At 34.6% G+C, this 24,063-nt stretch overlaps 1 protein-coding gene across 3 annotated transcripts in view; it reads right to left on the reverse strand.

Moving 5' to 3' along the window:
- The window catches only part of DMD (dystrophin), a 1,176,878-nt gene that overhangs the window by 796,593 nt on the left and 356,222 nt on the right, over nucleotides 1-24,063 (reverse strand). For all 3 annotated transcript variants that reach the window (XM_063343608.1, XM_063343591.1, XM_063343600.1), the window contains 3 exons: nucleotides 8,524-8,712; nucleotides 8,013-8,194; nucleotides 823-973 (listed from right to left, as the gene is read on the reverse strand). In XM_063343608.1, coding sequence (XP_063199678.1) covers nucleotides 823-973; nucleotides 8,013-8,194; nucleotides 8,524-8,712 — 522 coding nt within the window. The remainder of the gene's footprint in view (nucleotides 1-822; nucleotides 974-8,012; nucleotides 8,195-8,523; nucleotides 8,713-24,063) is intronic.

The following is a 24,063-nucleotide window of genomic DNA, read 5'->3' on the forward strand; positions in this document are numbered from 1 at the left end:
GCTTTGAACCACTCATGTAGAAACTTTAACAGGTTATCACAGTAAATCTTCATGACCTTACAAATCATATCTCTTCTCTATACTTTCCTGTGTCTCCCTATCATCATCACCACGTGTAACAGGTACATATATAAATATATTTTAAAATCTAAATGAATATGAATTCAGACAATTGAATCCAGTAAATGAAACAAAGCTACTACACAAATTACACAGTCTCTCTCTTTTTAATTCTTAATTCTTCCAACTAAAAAATTACCCTCATGGAATATGAAAAAAAAAATGGCCAAATTTTCTCTTACACTCCATTTATTAGTTTGTTATTTTTCATTGATTAAATACATTACTAAAAAGTATTTTCTACACTTAGAAACTAGAGTCTGATTTATAGTGCTGTACAGTTACACATTCCGAGTCCCAGGAGTCCTAACAAGATTATGCAGCCTAATTATGACTACTGCATCATAGCTACCACAGCATGCAAGAAAAAAAAAAAAAGCTATATGCAAAGAAGAAAACACAGGTATTAAAAAATCTGATATATTCTTATTGTACTGTGTAATGAAAGGATGTTACAGTTGCCTCACGTATTCAAGTATGTTATTTATATTTAAAAAGGAAGTAATTTTTTTCTTTTTTAATCAGGATAAAAGTCAGAGTTGTGATAAAATAAATCTACAAAAGCTTGTTAATGTACACAATAATCAATATTAAACCAAGATTCTGTATTCCTTTGCCACTTTCTAATGGCAGGAGTAGAGCTTTTAAAATGTCAAAAGCTCAAGTTGTCTTTTATGCCTTTGGAAGCATACCATAGCATACCTTATGCTCTTCTACTTGACGCTTTAGGTCCTCTAGATCAGGACCTAAAGGCTCCGAATCGATTTTCTTTGTCCTTTCCTCTGTTTTTGTCAGCCAGTCAGCTAACTGGGCTAGCTGCTGATTCTGCAGATCCATTAGGATTTTATGTAAACTGCAAAACAAAGAAATAACAATTTTAATTTATACATGAAAGAAAAAAACAGGCAGAAATATCTGGCCCATATACTCTTAACTGATTTTCATGAAACTATATCTCAAGCCATAATAAAAAAACAAAATACCATTTCGAACAGGTGACTGAAAATTTGTTGAAACAGTTTTGAATTAGACAAACTGCTTTGAAACTTTTTTTTTTTTAGAACCTGAATACTGCAAATAATATACTGTCTGCTAAATTTTTGGCCTCCAGTAGCATTACTATTTGAGCTGTTTGGAAGTTCAAAATTTCTACTATCTGGTTTCTTAAAGCTTGTATTGTCTACGACAAGTACTTTAAAAAGTGCTCAGACAGCTGTACTTACCAGGCTCCCTCAAATTTAGGATATTAAACAGAAGAGATTATTAAATTTTCAGTTATTCAATAGAGAATACTCCGGAGAATTAAACAGGAAATACTTCAGTTTTGCCTACACAAAATATTTTGATTGCTCCAAAACTATCTGCCCAGAAACCCATTCGAAATCTTTCCCGTATACTTGCCGTCTTTAGAAATTCACTGACCTTTCCAAAACAAAATCTTCATCTTACCAAAAATATTTTAAAAATAACATGTAAACTATTGCTGAGCAATGGAATTACTAGTAGTTATTTGCATTACCCATCTTTCAAACATCATACAATTTTTAACTTAGATTTGACAGACCAGTCACTGTCCTCAGTCACACTGAGCTTGGTGAAACCATTGTATGTTATAGTGTGTTACTTACATCTCGAGCACAACTCTTCCAGCAAAAAGTTAGTTAACTACTTTCAGAACTCAACTTGGAGCTCTGAAAATCTGAGCTGAACTTGCAGACTGGAGAAAACTGCCGTGTAAGAAAGACGGCACAGTCCTACTCCACAAGTCAGCTTCTTGTCAGCTTCTTGAAAACGTAGTCCAAATTAGAAAGTTTTCTAAGTTTTGCCTCTCTGTGACCAACAGCACCTAGAATTACCCAACTTCACACTGACATCTCCCCCCATACGGATATTTTAAGTGAACAACGCACAAGTACATTTTCTCCCACAGCACCTGCAGAACTGCGGACTGGCAGAAGCGTGATGTGAGCACGCTGCTCCGGAGAAGTGCTAGAGGTCTTGTCCATGAACAGGTACGCAACTTAAGAGATGCTCCCACAAATCCAAACATGCAGCTTTCTGTCACAATTTCAAGGTATGCTCAAGTAAAATACATACTTCTGAGTATGTCCAAACAATTTTGGGTTTTCCCAAGACAGTTTGAACAAACCCAGAAGCGTCTAATTTTGAAAATGCATGTCTAAATATGTCCAAAGTAAGCATCGTTCTGTATTTCTTCCCAAACACGCCTAAGAGTTTTCAAACTGATTGCCACAGAAGATTGCATTGAACATGTAAATAATTACTTTCTGGTACACATTTAAATTCTTCTGAACTACCAGTATTTAATATCTGTCAGTGCCATGCAGATGCAATATGTGAAATCCCACATCTCATTTGTAGCCTGTTCATATTTTTAAGCATATGTCTGAAACTTCAGCACGTCTGTTGTTGGTTGTTATTTAATTTCCTACCTTTTTTAAAAAAAATAAAATAAAATAAAAAATTCCTTCCCATTTTGAATCTTCTCAAAATGAGCATTTGATCTCTGATGAAATATTTATATAATTACTATTTTCTATTTATATAGTTAAAAATAACTACTGTATACACAGTATTAACTCCTACTGTAAAAAAAGAAATCACTAAGTTTCCAGTGCTATTTGATGGTTTTTTTGTAAGCATCTCAGCTGACTCATACTCTATTCTTAGATACCATTCCTCAGTTTATAAGCAATCCTTGGGATCACCTGTAAATGCAGGAATGCAAAACAATCTGAATCCTATGTATAAACACTAACTGTCATATTTTACGCTCAAGGGCAGAGCTGACATTTAGAAAGACCTAGACAGGCTGGAGGGACAGGCCAAGAGGAACCTTACGACGTTCAACAAGGACAAATGCCCAGTCCTGCATTCTTCTGGTAGAAAGAACCCCTGGAACGATGCAGGGACTGACTGGTTGATGGAATTCCAGCAGCTAAATCTAACTGAACCTCCATCACTCTGCTATTGTCTTTCTGTCCCTGAAATGGCCTTTGCTTTAAAAAAACAGGACAAATAATAAATATAGTATTGGTAAATCTTTGTTAAATAAGGATCCATTTATTTTTTTATAACTTTGTCTTCAAATACCCCAAAAGTAACAGGCAAAAGGAATGAATGAGATATTTTCAAACACGGGTGCAAAAGGAATTATTCAAAAATTCCTAAGACTTGGGCATTTTAATCATAAAAACATAGTTGTTACAAAAAAAAATTAGCCATTTGTACTTTTTATTTCTTAGGGCATCCAACAACACTAATCATTTATCTCAGGATTATCACTTGCATCTGCATAGATGAAAAAACAAAACAAAACTGTCTGACGGCTTCTGAAACAGAAATAATCAAGTGGTATTAGTAAGCATAGGAAGACAAGCCAAAACAGAGTTCCTTGAAATAGGAGTGGTAATGGAGAGAATATGTGGAAAGTAGCCTGGGAAACAAAGAAAGAGTGCAAGTGGTGATCAAAAGAATCCTGAGGAGTACATGGACATGAAGCATATCTTCTAGTGCAGAACATCAGATACAGAAAAGGGGAGAAGCTGCAGGCAAACACCAAGATGAGCTAACTTTATGGAAACAAAGACTTACAAACAAATTTTAAAAAATGAAAAGTTTGCTCTGAAATAAGGTTTTAGTGACACCTGTTTCTTGAATGGTACCCTACTGGTCCCAGATGACACTCAGATAGTATCGGGCGTTACATGTGGAGGTCTATGAAGCTATGCTACTTTCTAGAATCAGTAGCAATTTTTAAAGACTCCAGCTTGTAGCTCTTGGAAGGAAAGGATCAAAGAAAATTAATCACAGGAACAACTATAAACAGGAAGTGAAATTTCAACAGAACGTGAGACACTGAAGAAAAATAATGGATGCAAGAAGTGGGAAGGGATCCATTAATCTAAATCTCTAAACAGTAGATATGAAACAGTAATGTTTTTCTGTATTATCTCTCTCAAGATTTTTTTTTTCCTAAGAACAGAGTGTCATGGATCTTCATGATGTACTACGATTTCTGTTTTTTTATTTTTTTAACTGGAAATCATGCGTTAATTATTAATCAAAATGACCAGAAGATACACGTAGTTTCTTTTCCACACTAATCTCTCTCTCTCTTTCCAGATAGAGTACAGGAAGCTGATACCCTGCTTTATTATAACTCATTGTTTGCAAGCGATTAACTATCTCACATCTAACTCACACATATTTTTTGCCAGTGTGTATTTTATTGACATACTTGACATTCTAAACCAAGGTATTATAGATATTAAATACAACGCTTCATCCTAGAGATCATTTTTTTAGCAATACATGAAACAAATCACAGACTCATAGTATTGTCTAGATTGGTGGGGACCTTTCAGGTCATCGAGTCCAAACATCAGCCTAATACTGACAATAGTATAGAAAACCTGCTGAAGTAAAGATAATTTGATTTAAGAAAACTAAGATATGATGAAAAAAAATACTTATTGTACATATTATTGATATATTCTGAAGCAAGGAGCATAAACTTGAAAATGAAATAAAGACAAAGAATAATTTAATCACAGTTGATTCTTCAGCAGAAGAACATTTCTTGTTTCTTCCCATTCTCCAGGCACTTTCTGGTTTTCATATTACTTCTATAAACATCTGATAGAGAGTACTTATTTATATACCTCAGGAGATTATAATAATCTTTGTTTATGGTATGGCCCTTGTAAGTTTCAAATACAACATACTTTTCCATTGAATTGAATGTGTTTTAATATTTGTGGAATTCTCCATAAAGCGGTAAATTGCATTAAGTTTTACTCTGTAGTGGTTTATTTATCACTCTGAGATGCTTTTCTACAGAGAATTGTATTTGGAAAGGCAGGAGGAAGAAATGAAAATACAGGCTGTTTTTCTTCAGCATCCTAATTTATTGCTTGCCTGAAGAGTGAAATACTTTCAATACACAGTGAATACATGGGAAATCCAATTTGACTTGTTTTACACAATGGCGTTGCTGTGTTCCAAACTTTCTCTGATGTTCTGACCTCCTAAATCACTTTTCATAAGACCCTTTCACTTTTAAAATATCCTTTATCAGTGTATCTTTCTCCTTCCTTCGTTGATTGCTTACTTTTGTTTCCCCTGTGCTGTAAAGTGTGCCACCTCTTTTTACACTTCCTATTACCATTATAACAGATGATCGACAGCCTTGTTGTTCTCATCTTCACAAAAACCATCTCTGTTTGGATAAACTTGTCACTGTTGCCTTAAAGACTAGATTACAGCAATGTGCTCAGATGATTATGCTTTAAAGTGAAGTAGAAGATAGATCCTGAGACTTTAAATTGTGTATAATAACCCAGAAATATACTACGTTGTGATGTGAAAGCTGTTCATAACCCTCCAGCTGGTGCTTGAAACACAGGGGTTTGACTCAATAGGTCAAAATTGGCCATATCGAAGGATCAGTCCTGAGAAATTTTCTCTTGCCCTAACCCAAATTTCATTGAACTTATCACAATTTTTTTGCATAAGAAATTGAATAGTAGCACAACATCCCCTGTGAAGCCCTTATCACTTTGTGTCTTCCACTGATTTCATATTATCCGAATACGCATTGAATTACTTGAATATGTATTCAATATGTATTGGAAATATTTCATGCTTCTAGCAAGCAATACGTTAGCATGCCGAAGAAAAACAGCCTGCTTTTTTCATTTCTTCCTTTTGCCCTTCCCCAAATAGGATTCTCTATAGTAGCTTCAGAAGATACTGGACCATTCAGTTCCCTATAACTGCATCTGGGAGATAAGTTTAACAAATGGTGTTTAAGGACATTTCAGTAGACACAGTACCACTCATAGAGGTGAGGCTGCTACTTGTATGTGTTGGTTTAAATGAAAATAAATATGGCAAATAAAAACTGTCTAAAGTATCGTAGAGTCTTCTCTCCAAGAAAATAATAAACCTGGAGGAAGTTAGGTTGAAACAACCGAAACCCATCAACAATCTTATAGACTGTCATTATTCAGTAGTAAGCTGAAAAGAAAACAAATGTTTGGAATTACTAAGAACATATTGAAAAAAAAAAAACAAAACAAAAACAAAAAAAAAAAACAAACAAAAAACAAACAAACAAAAACAAAAAGAGAGCAATATTATGCAATTGTTGAAAATCATGATTTGCCCTTTAATATTGTGGGCAATTCTGGCCCCCTCAACTCCAAAAAGACAAGGTAGAACTGGAAAAAGCTCCAAGGGGAGCAAGATGAATAACCAAATATATATATTTATGAACAGAACAAGGAAAGATATACACTGTTGACCCTTACTTGTAACATAGTAACTAGAATGAATCACTTAAGCTACCAGTGGCAAACAAAGAAAAAGAAGTCATTCCTCAAAAAAGTAGCACTCGTACTGGGGTAAGAGGCGTGTGGAATTCACTGCCAAAGGATGCCAGGGGAGGTAACGGGTCCAAGGGGATATTGAATAAATAGATGGAAGGAAGAAAACCGCACAAAACAACAGCAGGTCACCAAATACACAACTGCTTCCATTTCAGGAAGTTACTTCAGCTGAAAAGAACTTGAGGTTGGGAAAGTTCTGTGGAGAATTTCATAACATAAGACATGAAGTAGTAGTTCAGAGCAATGATCCATACAGCCCAATATTTGGTTCTCCAAGCAATGGGCCCCCCTGCAGCCTAATATTTGATCTCCACCAATGGCAAAAAGGCAATGAGAAGATGCTGCTTCAAGAGATCAAGTATCTCCCCTAAAGCTTATCTTTTCTTGTTCTGTTGCAGTCAGGATGCTGGGCTACTGACTGACCTACCGGACTACCCTGACTACTGGATACTCAGCTTTAATTAAAATCACATTCACAAAAGGAGTAACTCTCCAGCTGTAGCTGGAGGAACAGACAGAATTTTTTCTCACTTAGTACAAGTTCACTGGTATTTTCTGAGAGAAAAATTAAGATCTCTTTACAGAAAGGCCAGTACATGTACAAAACTCCTCATGACAAAGTAAGACTAAGTCTCATGAGTAAACACAGTTATTATATCAGACAGGGATTAAAAGTATCCACATAAAATGAAAAAAGAAGTGAGGCTGAGGAAAAAAAAAGGGAAAGAGCAGATAAGTAACAGACATTTGAAAGTACGGAAGGCAACTCACACAAAAACCCCCTTCAATAACTTTCCTGGTTTAACCACCCTGTATTGTACAAAAAAAATAAAATTGCTCCACTGTGGCACAATCACAAGCTCTTACCTTTATGGGGTTTCTGAAACTAGATAGCACTACGTAAATCAAAATTTCAAAATAAGACCTAGAAATCTTAAAAATGCTTCAAAGACTAATGTGGCTAATTAATAAGATTATTTTTTATACTTTTAATTGTACTTCTACTTTAAGCTATAGGAGCTTAAGCTATACCTTTTTTTGAATAACATATTTGTCCTTAGATAAAAACACGACAATATTTCCTGGAAAGCTCCCACCTACTATTTCTATGGGATCAAATTTTACAGGTCTTAAAGGTTTGTTTCCCTTTTCCTTTTGTATCTTGGTAAGTCTCTTTCCTTTGTAGCTAAATACTGTGTGACAGTTGCTAAAAAAATCAGAAAAAGTGAGGTAGCTTATATAAATTTTGGTTTAAATGTTATTAGTGTTCAAGTTGTTGATAGCTGCTGATTTGAGTGTCTTCCAGTCTCAAAACAACTTGCAAGCTTGAAAGTCACTACACATCACGTTTCAGGTTAAGAGAGATCTGAGATGGAGTTTTGTTCACAGGGAAGTGAAACAAAATCCCAACTGTTAGTCAAGTCCACAGTTGCTTCAGTCAAACTCCATATATTTTGTTCTGCCTGACACATTACTTACTTGCTTTGTTTTTCCATACTTGCTACCCTGAGACTTTCCCATCGAGAATTAAGTAGATTCATTTGCTCTTGGATTTCATTCTCTTCATCATCTGAAAGTTTTCCAATTGTTAGAAGTTGACTTCCAACTTGCAAAACATTGCCAACACGTCCTTGGTGAGCTGTTAATTCCATCATAAAACCCTGAAAATAAAAATAAAATCCAGCTTTAAGTTTGATTCATTGGATAGAAAGAGCAGACTTTGGAGCCACCACTTTCCAAACCTGATCTTCAAATTTGCTTTTTATTTTTTCAACCCCTCCCCAAACCTTGTGACACAAACAAGATATAAGCACTTTCACTTTTTGCATAAGGCACAGTCTCCAGTATTACCTTTGAATTCTCCAAATCAAAATTAAAAACAAGAAAAAGGAATAAAATAAACCAGAAATACCTTTGTTTTGTATTTTTTACCTTATAATGGGTTACAAGCAGATAAATGACTACGGAAAAGATTAGTATAAACTTATACCTCATGGGTGTGAAATTGTTCTTTAACAACTTCTACATCGTTGGATATCTCTCCTTGTGCTTGTAATGAATCTTCAGCAGAGAGAAGCCATGTGAGTACTTCTTCTAAAGCAGTCTGGTAGTTTTCAAGATCCATTTCAGACCCCATCCGTGTGGTGCTAAACGTCTTTTCTTCAACAGTTTCTACAAACTGATCAAAACCAAAATTTTAAAGTAATGCAAATAGCATCTGCTCAGAGAATTCTACAAAGGAATAAATAGAATGCCACTGGCTTGTATAAAACCCCAGCTTTTTAGAAAACAAAAAAAATAAATCAGATGGCTAATGCATGGAAGGACTTATTAATAAAAATTCAGCTAATTGAACAAGCCCAGATAAGACCAAGGGAAATAAAAATATCTCAAATTAAATTACATATTTTACACTAGAATTCAAAATTCCTAGCAACTATCCTGAATAGTGACAATATTTAAATTCTACCTGCAAACTGCTGTTATAATTGTTTTTCAATAAAAAGTCCAAGTTTTATTTCTAGTTTACTGCTTCAAATTTAAGTATTTTCAGAGTAATTTATTTCCCACAGCAGCTAGTAAAATTATATCATCAAAAAAGCATTAAGCTGCATGCTGACATTGCAGAGAATCTGTGGAAAACAATATGAAAAACAATCCTTTACACTACATGCAATACTAGGCTTGAGCACTCCACAGACACCCATTTGTTAAAAACATTCCAGAAAGTTAAAAAACTCAGAAATCTCATGCCAAATTGTACCTTTTTAAAAACAAACAAAAGTGCATTACTATTGGTTTCTCTTTCCTACAAAGGCCACCTTTATACTTATACTTTAGAAGCCAGGTGATTCTTACAAGCACAGAATTCACACTTATGCTCAACTGCTTAAAGTCAAGAGAAATCTGTAACAAATATTTATGGATTAATATAATAGCAGAAGACTAGAACAAAACCACAAATATTAATTTATGGATAGCACAGTTGAATAGTTCTCAGCTGTTGAGGCCTAATGAACTCGCTAGATCATTATGCCTTCTCTTTCCCTGTGCACTTTAGGGAAAAGAAAAATTAAACCAAAGAGAATAATCAGCAGAAGCTGAAATAGTACCACCGTCTTGTTATTCTAGAATGCATTAAGCATGCAGAGTATTTGTGTTCAGATTTGAGAGTGACGTATGCAGGGACCCCCTGGGATTGTCAAATGAATTAAACCAAATCATCCTCACTGATTTCATTGATAAAATCAAGACACAGTTACACACTTTCAAAGCTGTGCTACATTTCTTTATGCCTCTTTAAGCACATTCTCTGTTAACAAGCCAGAATAGAGCAATGACCACCTTGGTCTGAATCTACATAAGCAGAATTCACATTGTAAAAAGCCTGCAAGCATAAAAAATGTGCCTCAGAGTCAACAGTTGGGTTTTACTTCACAAAATACATATATTCTAAAATCCACTGCTAAACGGTTGCTTCACTACTTCCATCAGTGCTGTTAGCTCTCTAAAAGACAACTGGACATCCTTGCTCATCCTGCATATGGAATGAAAACCAACTACCCAAATCAGCAGAAATTCAGATTGTTGGCTCAGCCGTAAATGGAACATTAAAGACTAAGGTAAATATTTACATTGGAAGTAGGCAACTAATGACCTAATGCTTATGCCACACACTTTGTATTAAAACACAAAAACAAACAAAAATGTGTCTCAAAGTAATATTCACCTACATAAAGATTATTCATCCCATAATACAACCAAATTTAAGTATACAGATTCTACAGCACAAAGAATAATCCACACTGAAACAATCCACATAACACAAACAACAGTGAAAACCCTGAATTTTACAAGTTGTAATGACAGGCAAATCCATCTAAAAAAATCCAAAAAAACAAAAAAACAACCCCCAACAACACAAACCCAACACCTCCTGTGAGTGTCCTTATTTCTCAATTTATATGAAATCTTTTCAGAATTCCTAATATACTGAGAAAAAAAGGAATTTTAATGTATTGCATATACTACATTGAGAACAGGGACAGAGTTATTAATAGAGACTTCTAATATAAGTTGTGATGGCTGTTTCTAACCACAATTTTAAAGAGAATGGATAACAACTAGGACATGCTGAATTTAAATTGTTATAGCCATATATTACTAGGAAGGCTATACTTAGGAAAAAAGCTGCTCTAACATGCATCCAGTTTCACTCTTGAATCAAAACCTACTCTTAATAAAGCATTTAATGATTAAGCAAAACAAAGGTGATTGGGTGCAGTCAAAACAAAACATTTCCAGAGTAATCTACTGAGTAACAATGCATGCACGATGACACAAATGTTAAAGGGAAAGATGACGTGAAAAAATCAGAAGTTTGGTGAAGACTGCATTACATCTAGCTAGGGATCAGTCAGGTAGTCAGCTCATAGACTATTTTGAAAAAAGGCCAGCCATTTTTGCATGGAAAATAGTCCTGGTTGTTATTAGAGACTGACCTAGTGGAGAAAAAAATTCTCTGGGGCCATATGTTATCCTCTAGAATATGCCTGCCAGCTCTATGAATTAATGTACAGAGTGTAAACCATGAGCTTGCAGCTGCTTCAGAGTAAGAAAGCAAGGGGAGGAAGTGTTCCTCACCCGCTACTGCATTATGTTACTAAAGGGAGAAGGATCAGACATGTGTTAGTAAATCCTCCAAAAAACATATCTATTCGTTCATAAAGACTGCTTCTGAGTTTTAGAAATTAGTTGGGCAGTTTTAGAAAGTAGTTTTGCAGTAAAGATTTAGGGCTCATCCCAGCACTCTTATTTATATTATATATTTTCTTCCTTCAGGAACTGCCTGTCTCACTGTAAAAGATGCAGAATCTGGCTCCCGACATTTAGAGCTTTAGAACTCAGAGACATAAAATTTTAAAGAAACATTTTTTTAGTAAAGGCAAATTTAAGTTCAGAGTAGTTTTCTCATTTTGAAAACTCTCTTTGCAGGATTACAGCAATCGGAAAGTAGCACGCATTATTCACCCTCTAACCATGCCTCCTATCAGGTAAGACCGATATCACTGCTTATTTTTTCAGTTCCTCCAAGTTTCTCATTATGAAATTGTATTGTATGTGTCTTCAGAATTGCCAAATAAATGTTAAAATGTTAAATGCTAAAATGTTCTTTGCAATAATCAAGACTGCTTTCTTAACAGATAACGTCAGACAGAGTCTGACATTTACGTTTTATTGAGGATTTCAAAACTGCCTTTGCGAATGAAAAAATCTTGCGTCATGAAGATGCTTCCCCCCGGCCCCCATTCATATGAAAACGCACCCAACACCTTATCATAAATCTGAAAAATTGCAAATTTTGCTTGCTCAGTTGAGACTACCTAAATTTTTAGTACCTGATTTTCTCAGTGGTTCCACTTGTACCGCAAATGTTTTCACCTAGATGAACTGGCCTGTCCTTGCAACTGCAGTTTTGAGATGCAGTAGATTATTAGTTCATTCAAAGTCAATGGAGCTTAGACAATGTGCACAAGCCAGAACCAGGCAGTATGAACGAAAGTACATTGCAAAGGACAGAAAATGCCGGAACTAGCGGCAGGAAAGGGTAAAGGAAAATGGACCTCTTTAACTATTCTATTAGGTGCAGTTGGTACAAATAAAGACTGAAAGAGACAAATAAAGACTTTACCAGCATTAAAGGAAAATTTTCGCACCTTGGGATTTGGAGTGTAGGAGGTGGCTGAAGTCAACTGAAAGCAAGTGGAAAAAAATGGAACCAATTGGATTGGGAAAAAAAGACTGAGAACTGCAAGGACAGGTAACGTAGAGTTAAGAGACAGGAACCAAGGCTGCCAGCTACCTGGAATGACTGAATTTTCTAACAATTTTTCATGTTACGTACATGGTCAAGTCAGTCAGTGGTTCACAAAAAGATTTTCTACTTAGCTTGCTTTCTTCAACAGACTTCTACTTGGAGAAAATATAAAAGCAGGTTTTTCTTAGTAGCCGCTTGACTCTTTTTTCCACAAAGTTTATGAAAACATACTGATTTTATTAACTCTCTAGGGAAATTTTTCAGTCTATGTTTATTTAAGAGTTTTAATTATATTGAGTTTTTCTGTTCTGACCATAAAATGTATTGCTCTTTCATGTATTACTGACGACAAGACACAACGTACTTGCCTCTCTAAGGAAGGCAATTCCTATTCAGGCAATTAAGAATCATGGCTCCAAACAGTAATACTACTTGATGTGGATGTGATAAATCAACTGACTGTGACTGAATAGAACTACTTTCACCAGACACCTACAACAACATCACGATTTCTTCCTGTTGAAGTCTATCCACCTGGTCTATCCACCATTCTTCAACCCTTCCCTTTCTGATCCAAGAACAAGGCACATTGTAAGGGAATGTATATTTCAGGTGCTGTCGTGTCACGGAGTAGTCTGTGAGGCCAATTGGTCTCTACATAACACATAAATAAGAGTACTCTTCACATAAAGAAAGATTAAATTTTCACCCTAGGATAAATTTTCAGTATTAACTAATGACTTTTCACAGAACTCTCCAGCAGTAAATGGCAAGTGGGTCCTGAAAGTATATCACGGGTCAAGAAGCCTAAAGTCTGTTCCCAGTAGCGCTACCAACAAGGTAACTCCAGATCAGCAGATTCAGCTACCTTGACCAACTTCTGTTGTGCTATACACTGTCACGTATATATAAAAAAAAAAAAAAAAGGAAAAGGTAATTCTATCCATTGATGATGATAAGTCCACCTTAAAATCAGAGTATCATGCAGTAGCATGAAAAATATTCAAGATGGAATAGATAATATAGTTATATTTAATTTTATTTTTTAAAACATAAATTCTAAATGTAATCAGGACTTAAGTAACAGCCACTTTAAAGTACACTGTTCTGACAGAGACCTTTTAAACGCTCAATGTTCTTAATTACATTGTATTCTAAAAATCTCCATGAACAGAAAAGCCATTAAACGTATAAACAGAAAAATGCGATGGAGACAGGTCTTAGCCAAAAGAAATACAAATGGATTACCCAAAAAAGTATTAAATTATTTCTTTAGCATGTCATATAGGGGATTGAGAAACAAATGCAGACTTTTCACTCTGGCAACAGACAGACAAATGGAGAAACACAGACATCAAAATCTATTTTGCTAAAATACAGTTTGAGATTTCAAGAGTAAAAAGCTAAACAAACAAGAACAAAAATCAAGCTTTTTTTTATTTTCATATGCACTTCATTATGAATTCATATAAATCATGCAATTAGTTCTTAAAAAGGTGGGGACACTTTGGGCAATTTTAATTAACAACTCTGATCAACTGGACTCCTCGTGCTGAATTTGTTCCCAGAATAGATCATCTCTCAGTATATCTCACAAAAGATACCTGTGCTGTAAGAGAGCTGCTTGTGAAAAAATAAAATATCACTAATGAATGTCTAGAAAAATAGCTAGAAGTCAAATCTAATTATTTATATTAATTGATACAGCTCACATTCCAAAACTAAAATCTGTTAAATTCAAAAAATAGTGACAATATTGTTTTTTCCATCCTCGGAAGATGAATGAAATGAAAGTTATTGCTGAATTTCAGTATAGAAGTCACATCAAAAATAAATAAATTAATTTGTTCAGGACACGTATGCAATGAACCTATACACCTTTGAAAATGCATAGATTTTCATGCCAGAGTACTTTCCATTAAAGTCTGCTCTCTCAGATCAAAATCCAAATTACCAAACACACTGTCACAGAAGTACATGTGGAACAAAATGTCCTGCACTATAAAGACCACAAGAGAAAACAGCCTGCAACCACAAAATTTTAACACACTTTCTTCGCAGAATTGCAACGATGTAAATCTTAATTGTCCTGTATTCTGCATTGCATTTAGCTTTATTTTCTGTGAGTTTTAACCAGCAAAGGCCAACTAATTAAGAAGCATATTTTGTAAAATTTAATCCAAGCTATAACCTCAAATACATCACAGACATAATCTATACTGTTTTCTAATGTAAGAAAATGGAGTCAGCTTATTTTAATTACTACAGTCAGCCACCAAACCTGCTATTATTTTGGATTACTAAGCCATGATAGTTCTTGTCAGGATCTTCATTAAAGACAATCTAGTCTTCACAATAACAATTTTTAACTCCAAAACTCTTTTTATATATTCACACAGTACAATATCAAAATGCCTTCAAAAGCATCAATAGCAAGAGCAATTAACTATAAAGAGATACATCTAAAATATGACTCTCTCTCTTTTGAGAAATAAAGACTCCAGGACAAGAGCCAATTAGTGGACATACTAATTAGTTTCTGTGAAGTTGAGGTTAAGGTCCTGGAGATTTCAGAGTGTTCAATATTTCATGCTAGTATAGTTGGAAAGCATTATTAAAAAAGGTGGTTTTGCAAAGTATTCTAAAATCTTAAGTAGTCAAATTTGCTTGAATAGGCTGAACACCCCATTCATTGCTGTTATGTGGTTTATCCTTATTACGTTTAAACTTTTCCTAAATATATTTTAGCTTCTATTAAAGAGACTCTCCTTCTTCAACAGAAGCCACTTCAAAGAACATATTTTCAATTTAAAATTAAAACCTAACAAAAAAGCTGTTGCAGAAGAGGTTCAAGTGATTTAAAGTTTTTTTTTCAAAGTCTGTAGCATGACTACCTTGCTTGTAGCTACATGCTCTGAATAATAAATCAAAGCTGGAAATGAGACGAAATGATAAGTAATCATCTCGCAATAGGGTTTTTTTCCTCTTCTGAATATGCCTCAGTTTTATAAATTGGGTAATAATACAGAAAATATTAAAAATATTTTCAATAGATAATAAGAGCAGGAACTACCAAGAACTATTTCTGGCTATAATCCATATAAAAAACTTTGCTAAATGTTTAAAAAGGCAAGCAACTGGATGGAAGAACAGAATAATAATCCACTGAAGACTGTTAAATGTAAAAGACACCATCACCAGCTCAGGAAATTTCTGAGCCACAAATCAGTGGAGGGTAAGTGAGAATACATAGATGTTTCAATACTTTTAATCAGTCATACCTTTTTTCCCATTCCTCTGCATTCATTATTGGTCACTGCTGGGACCAGGATACAATGCTGAAAGAAAAATCCTTTGCTCTAATTTAAACTATTCTGTTGTCACATAGACCTACTACAGGGGCTCTGAAATTTATCTGGAGGTGTACAAAAGCAGAAATCAGTATATTTTCATGCTCCATACCTTAACATTAACTTAGCTATTTGTAAGAGATCCTGCAAAATTCCATGATGTGGGAAACAGAAGAACTAAAGATATCTACATTACTATCAGTTATTCTTGCTTAAGCTATTTATTAACTGCCTTTCCCTCCCACATTTCACAATTAGACTGTCAATCTGGCTTTTTTTTTTTTCCCCTCTCGGAATAAAGGAAAATGTGAGGTAGGAAATTAAAAAATAAATAAAAGACATTATCTTCAACAAAAATAACTACATCTTTTTGTAATTGAAACAGAATATTGTCACTGTCACTTCAGTTAGGAACTACGGAGTAAAACACTGGGTTGAGAATTCACATGCAAAACCTAACATTTTAGGGTGACAGAAGCACCTTAGGAAACATTCAAGTAATGTGTTTTGTAGGTCAATTCTTTTTGCAGCTATATATGTTTGCACATGCTATTTTGAAATTTTGGGCATGAAAAATGCTTCTGACCTACAAGAGAAATATTAACCCATGATTGCTATTTCAGGGATAACATGGTTCTAGTTTATATATATGTATGTAGCGTATATAAGGAATTAATAGAATCCTATTATTTATTCTCTTGCAGATACCAACTATATTCCATTGTTATTATGAGTTGACAAAACAAAGGCACTCTAAAATAGCTACATACAAAAATATATTCTAAAGACCGTTATTCTCGCAGACATTTATGTCTGCAGTTCATATTAAATTATACCTCAGTTGACTGGCTAGAATATAAATAATCTTTATTAACCAAAACTGTAACTGCAGTGAGGTCATTTGTGGTGATGTGACCTGAACTTACCTTCAGGTACTGTTAAGAGGGGAATTTGCTTAATTAAAATCACTATTCAGATATTATTACCAACGGGGTTCTAAATTCTCATAGAGCCAACGTACAACTGATGAGTAGCTTGTGTAGCTGCTAAATTCTTTAACAGACACTAATAATTAAAAAACTGTCAGTTTTAAAAACACATTATAAATGTACTGTTTTGTAGCCATATTGTTCTCTACATTTGCTCCTTCTTCCCCAACATTTCATTTTAGTCTTGCACTTCTCCCCTTTCCAGTTGAGATCTAACAAAAAGCAACTTCTTAGTTCTGGAATTCCAGACCTGTTGAGATTTTTTTTTTTTAATAGTTACATTCTCCTAGAACCAAATTAACTATTTTTGTTCTTCAAATGAGTATCAGAATGTTGAAACAGAATCCATACATACTTTATCAGATACTTTTGCCTAATGTTCCTCATGTGACAGGAAAGAACTACCGGTGTGTTACAGGTGAAATTTTGCCAAGCAATATTATACTTCCCCATATCATACAGAAATGTACTCATATTTAATAAAATGTCGTTACGCATGACTATAAACTGTAGGTGTTAAATCACATATACATTGCAGTAGCCCTTGTACAGAATGGGAACGCCCTTGTACAGAATGGGAACAAAGCCAGAAACAAAGATGAACAGTGAAAAGAGAAGTTAAAATTGGGAAAATTAGGAGGCTGAACATGAATGAGATGTTAAAACTTAGTTTAAAAGCCATTGATGCAGCAGAGAAGGATTTTGTGACTGAATTTAAAAGACAGGAGAGCCAGTAAAAGACTAGAAGTAGCAAAACATGGCATGGCATAGTATAGAAAGCATTTACTTGTTGACACAGAGAAGATACAAGAGCATTGCAATTAAGAACGTGAGTAGGAATAAATAAGATCTGAGAAATAAGGAAGCTAATTTTTAAGAAGACAGATAAGGAGAACTGAATGTGTTCTGAAAAGGAATGGATAATTATAAGTAGGTTAGAGAATGTTTTTCAAAAGGTCATCATACTGGAAAGTCCATAATGACATAAAGTGGATGGAGTAACATATAATATATAATGTGCAGTGGAATTAATTATTCCTCACAATATTTGCAAACATAATTCAGGTGGGAAAACCTATGCAACCATGTAGTCATTTATTGTTATCACACCTCATTACCTTCTATAATGGGCACCATGTTGTAGAATGTCTATTTCTTGATCCTACTGTCAAATTCAAACTCAACAATTTACTCTTAGTAAACTGACACTGAGTACAGGAATACTGAATTTCCCCTAATGCTTTCTACAAATAGAACACATTTCCACTAGCTTAGTTTCTGAGCACATAATTAATATCAGCCTCTTTTTTATTAAATTCTGGTAGTGAAAAATATATGAAATTGAAAAATTCTTATTTTTTTTTAAAAAAACCAAACAGTTTGTAAATACTGTTTTATATCGGATTGGATATTCTTAGCTTAAAGCCTTCACCCTAAAACTAAGACAAATAATCAGTTCAACATCTGTAAATTGCCCTATCAACTGAAAAAACTTAATTTATGCAATTATCACATATACTTCTGCCTATTGATATGTAGTCCAGCATGTCTCTAAAATCAGTTTTGCTTTAAGAGACAAGGTTCTTTTCTATTAAAAAGTTATGTTCTACTTCTGCTTTAAAACTTTAATAGCAGTGAAATGAGAAAATATTTTAAGTTGAATTAAAAGATATGTGCCTCTTACTTCAGATAATTGAAACTAAATAGTTCCTGTTGATACGATGCGGCACTATCAAAATATCTTTGTACAATTTACCAGGAAACTGAGTTGCATACAACACCACCACCTAAAAAATGCTTCCAAATATTTCAGGCAGCAGCACTGTTCTATCCAGCTAAACAAGCGAGATGAACCACTAATCCTGTATGAAAGAGCACAAAGTTCACACGTTACATTCGTTCACTCTTAAAAGTTAACTGCATTAGGTCACAAACACCATACCATTGGAGCCAAAGGACAGAAGTGAAGAGGACAAATTAAATGCAACAAAAATACAAAGCCTGCAAACACTTCAAGGTGTAGCCCTTCTACTTAAGAGTCTCTTTACCTCTAGTGCATTTCTGCTATAAAATTGCAAAAAGTATTTCATCATTCGGTTCACTGGAACAACTTGAGGTATAAACTCTAGTATACTTTAAACAACCAAAGCATTTTTTAAAAAAGTGAATAACCAGGAACTATTTGCATCCAGAATAGAAAAGAATCCACTTTAAGTGGTATAAGCCTTCATGAATCAAAAGAGCAGTTGCATAATGAAAACAGTTGCAATGAAAACTTAAAGGAACTGTTCAAGAAGCAGACAAGTTTATGCTTTTGTGATACATGCAACTTTTCTCTAGAGAAAAACTAAAATCATCACCTGATTAAATAATGACTACTGGATGGCTATCAAATGATAAGAATTGCTGCTGGAGAGGGCTGATCAATTACTACTGACTCAAAAGCAGCAACTCGGATCCCCAGAGCACAAAGACATGCCGGAAAGCAACAGGGAGTCCCTTTCTGAGATCTGGCCATGTACTATCAATCAAGATAGAATAATCTACATTAGCAGAATGCTACTAGCTTTATTGAACAATCATTCCAGGAAAAAGTTACATTAGAGACTAAAAACAAACAAACAAAAACCCAGAAACCACACATTTTAAATTAGCCAGGTTTTATGCAAGGAGACTCAACACACTCTTTCTATAATGAAGATGCTATTATACAAGAGGAAAAACCCCCATTTCTTTTCCTTAGATGATGTAAAATGTAGAGACTCAAAATTAATAATGAAAATGTTACTCTCTCCTTAGATGTACACAACAATGAAGTTCACTTGTTAAGTGTATACAATATTAAGTGTATGAAACCAACAGCCCACGTTTATACTGAATAGAGTAACGTCAGCACAAACTACGCAGAAGCATAGTACGCACACAGGAAACATTCCACCTCAGCTATTAATCCCATAGGAGACAGTCCATTCTTGTTCCATCTCATTCTCCCCTTGTCTCACTGACAGTCTTTGACTTGCATCTGAAGCTGCTGCCCTCTGTATGTGATGTGCCTGACACAATCGGTATATGTGCATGATTTTTTTTTTTATTTTTTGAAGGACGGAATATCTTTATAGCTTCTTATCTCTGTGTTCTCTCTCTTCCCTTTCTCCCTTTTCTGTTTAGGGTTTTTGTTTGTTTCTGACAGAAAACGGAATTATTTTTGGAGTTCCTTTGTTAATACTCCAGCAGCAAAGGATCAGAATACAAAATGAAGATAAATCAATATTAGATTTGCTTTATTTGTGCAAAAAGATAAAACTGAAATTGAGATGTGTTCTCCACTAAAGAAAGCACAAGAAAAATATTTCAAACTAACAGATAGAATATTTTCTCTCAAAAGGAAAGGTAGGACTTCCCTCCGACTTCCAGACTAAAGAAATATCAACTCTAATACGTAAGAAATGGCAACTCAGAAGCTGACACAAACAATGCACTAGACCAACAGTACATAAGTAAATTGCCATTTTGTACAAATGAAGATGAAAACACAGTTTTTGGTAGAAGCTGCATATATTATTACGTTAGCTAGGTTGCTAAATACCAAAAAGAGAAATAAATGCGAAAGTAGCAGAAAAACAGAAGGCAGAAAAATATAAGCCTGGAGGGTGGTCTATACAAAATGTCAAACAAGAAACTTGCACGTTATATTTTCACCTTTTTGTGGTTTAGACTTTCTTTAAACACATGTGACAGTTCCATTTACATTCATGGGAGCTATGTTTTAAAGTCAAAACATTCTCTTGAACCTTGACACATAAAATATGATCTTTATTCTTATGTCATATTCATGCTTGGGAGGCAAACATACTTTATTTTAACATATTTTCCAAATGACTTGCAAAAACACTTTGCAGAACTCATTCTATAAAAGAGTGCTACTCTTTTGTATTAATAACTTTGACCTTTGCACACTACAACCAAAATTCCATTTTCTACCCCTTTAAAAGAGTATATTTGTTTTTTAAAATTTGATGCCTCACTACATCAGCCACAGTTTATTTAAACCACCATTTCTGCTCTAATGACATCACTATCAGGCAACTAAAAGTTCCTTTTGCATTTTAAAGAATGTTTTACTCCATCAAAATATACATATTATTTCTTTGCTAGAGCTAAACTAAGTTCTAATAAAACTTTACTTTCTACTTTTACTTTTACTTTTTTTTTTACTTTTTTTACTTTTACTTTCTACTTCTTTTACTTTCTACTTCCGTAGAAAGAGTGTGAATAAATTCCAAACACCATCTGGTTCCATACAATTTTTATATTTTGGAAGTTCCCATTTTTGCTATGTTTTATTGTGCTTTCAGAACTGGAATTTCTGGTTTGAACACCTAAAGAAGTGTCTGTTCCCCCCTGCCCCAAATGCATTCATTGTTCTTTTAATATTATTATTCTTTCTTCCTTCTTCTCCCCTTAGCTCACTGATCACCTCAGGCTAACGCACCCATAATAATGATACCGCTTAGAATACTTTTAAATCTCAGGAAAATGTAAAGCAAAGTTCCTTAATACTATTGTATATACAGAGACAAATGCCTTTGCTTTTTGGAATGAACATCTATGAATATCTATGGACATCTTCCTGTGTCCACTTGTACCTGAAATCTGTACATGCACACCAAAACCACGAAGTACATATTGCAGTATCTTAGAGGGAGAGTCTCCTACACAAACATTACAATACATGGTTTCTCTTGCATCAAAATCACGGGGAGGGGGTGGACGACACACGAAAACCAAACCAGCACTTTGACGATCAGTAAAGATAAGCAATCTGGCCTTTTCAAAGGTCACTACTTCAGGTAAACATGCAGACCTGCCTGCCTACGAATGTGAACTAACAAACAATCCATAGCATTTCCTACAGACCCTGAAAACATACAACTCTAACACTATTGATATAAATACAGGGGTAGAAAGTCATTGTCCACTTTCTCACAACGTAATGACTTGGGCAAAAGGGCAACCTGGAAACAGAACCTCCCATTGATTCTCTATGGGAGTGGGCACTTAACTCTGTTCATTCACTTCTCGAAATACGTCTTTTGCATTTTAAACACAGAACCATTTACCGTGCACAAAAACTACTTTAGATTTTACCATGAAAAGTATTATATGCACCTGAGGGCACAAAGGTTTTATCCACAGAAATCTTACCATTTTCTAATAGAGTAAAACATAGAGCTAATTAATTCCTCAAAGTTACAGCTATGCTTGGGCACAGGCATTTCAAGGGCACAATGCATATCCTGTAAAAACACTATACAGTTTCACTTTAGCTAAATAAAATTCATGTGATGGTGTAATACAGGATAGGAAATTTAGTTAAGTTATACAAAAGTAGTGCAATTAACGCTCACCAGAAGTAGTTCTAATTAGAAAATGCAATCCTTATTCTTTTCATCATATTCACATACATTTAACCAACAATTCTGGTAATACTCTGAAAGCTATTATGTGTTAAAATAAACGTCTCCTCTGAACTTCTGCAGAAAATCTTGCAGAGAAAGCTGAGATGAAGCTACTAGGGTAAAGAAAGCTGCCCTGGGTGATGAGGGCCAGAAAAGCCATTGACAAAGGGGGGACTCTGGAGCAAGCTTTCTTTCCCAATCCTGAGCACCTTAACAAAATGTGCTACTGTTGCTAAATCAGCATTGCGGTATTTCTTTGGGGTTTTGGTTGGTTGGTTGGTTGGTTGGTTTTTTCCCCTGTTGTTATTGATGACTCTCAGCTTGAGGCATCAAAATATTAGACTAATACACGAAGTAGACAATCTCATCCTTGCTGTCTTTTTTATTTTATTAATGTTTAATCTAGATAAATTAATCAGTAAGAAATATTTTTAATGGACTAAGTTTTAAAATAAAGTAATGCTATCTGAAATTATGAACCAAAATTTCATCATACTATTGAGAAGTTCACTTGATATACAGAGACTAGTAACAATGTAATAATAATGGATTTAGAATGATGCTATAATTTTATCTCTGGACAGATACTTTAAATTGCTTTTGTGTGGTAAAGTCTCCTTTTGATTTGAGAGGTTTTCCAAGAGATATGAGTTTCGTCTTCATTTTTTTGCATTTCAAAGGTTTAACTAGGTGTAATGAAAGAATGCAAAGTGCGAACCCATCTTTTAAATCAGGTGAAATAACAAAGGTGAATACTCAAGTAAATGGAGTACTTTTAGATATGGAGTTGAAACCCACACTCAGTACATCTTTCAAAATCACTGAATGCATAAGCTAAGTATTAAAATGTTTGACAGTATCCCTGTTATTTGACTATTTGTATTTAAATAGAATCCATCATTCCCACAAAAGATTGATACAGTAGGAAGACGAAATGGTAGTCTCATCTTTGACAAAATTATATTTAGAAAAGACAGAGAAAGCAAGAAAGGAAGTACTATTGCTACTTTTCTTTTTTTCTCTTAATTGGCCATAAAATTTTGAAATTGCATTGCCCAGGGGCCAAAGTGAGGAAATGAATCTTGCATCTCAGTTCACTCAAGAGGTCCTGTGACTGTATAATGAAAAGAAACAAGCAAATCGCAATGATTAAGGTTCATGCACCAGAGACAGATAGCCTTGATTTAGATACCACCGTGACTTTCCTACATGAGGAGTTAGACAATAGCACACCATCAACTTATTCCATGAATATCTAAGATAGTAGATAAACAATGAATTGCTTGCTTTCTCAGCCTCAGACTAAATTCTATTTTCGTATTTGCATAAAGTGAAAGACCTTTCTAAAGAGTTTCAAATGGGGATGCATAACATCTTCCGGAGTTGTATGAATCCTCAAGTTCCTTCAATTTCGGTGCTGAGATTAGGAAAAAATGAACACCGGTCTATCTAGCAGCAATGATTTTCATTAGCATTGTGTCCCACATTTCATCTAGCCCTTCGCTTGCATCAAATCCACTGCTGATAATAAGCAATTCCGCACTACTGCCTAAACTCTAGAGGCCAGGAGGGGGATTCAAATCTATTAGTTATCATATTAGGGATATAAAAGGGGCTAGTTGTAAATTTTGATAACAAAAGCAGCATGTTCTGAATCCTCCCATTAATGAAGAGGCATGAGACAGAAGTACCAATGAGGAGGCTGATCATGAGCTGTGCTTCTGCACGTAGACTGTTTACACTGGGAAAACTGGGGGGTCAAGTTTATGGAAAAAAGACCTGCTGATGACAAGAAGCATCCTGAAAAGAAGAACTGGTGTCAGGGAAGAAAATGTGGTTTGGAAATAAGGTGGAGAAGATGCTGATTAGAAGATGCTGTGGAAGTGGGAGAAGATTCTGTAGATCAGGGAATCA

The sequence above is a fragment of the Chroicocephalus ridibundus genome, chromosome 1 (assembly GCF_963924245.1).
Source record: "Chroicocephalus ridibundus chromosome 1, bChrRid1.1, whole genome shotgun sequence".
Lineage (NCBI taxonomy): Eukaryota > Metazoa > Chordata > Aves > Charadriiformes > Laridae > Chroicocephalus > Chroicocephalus ridibundus.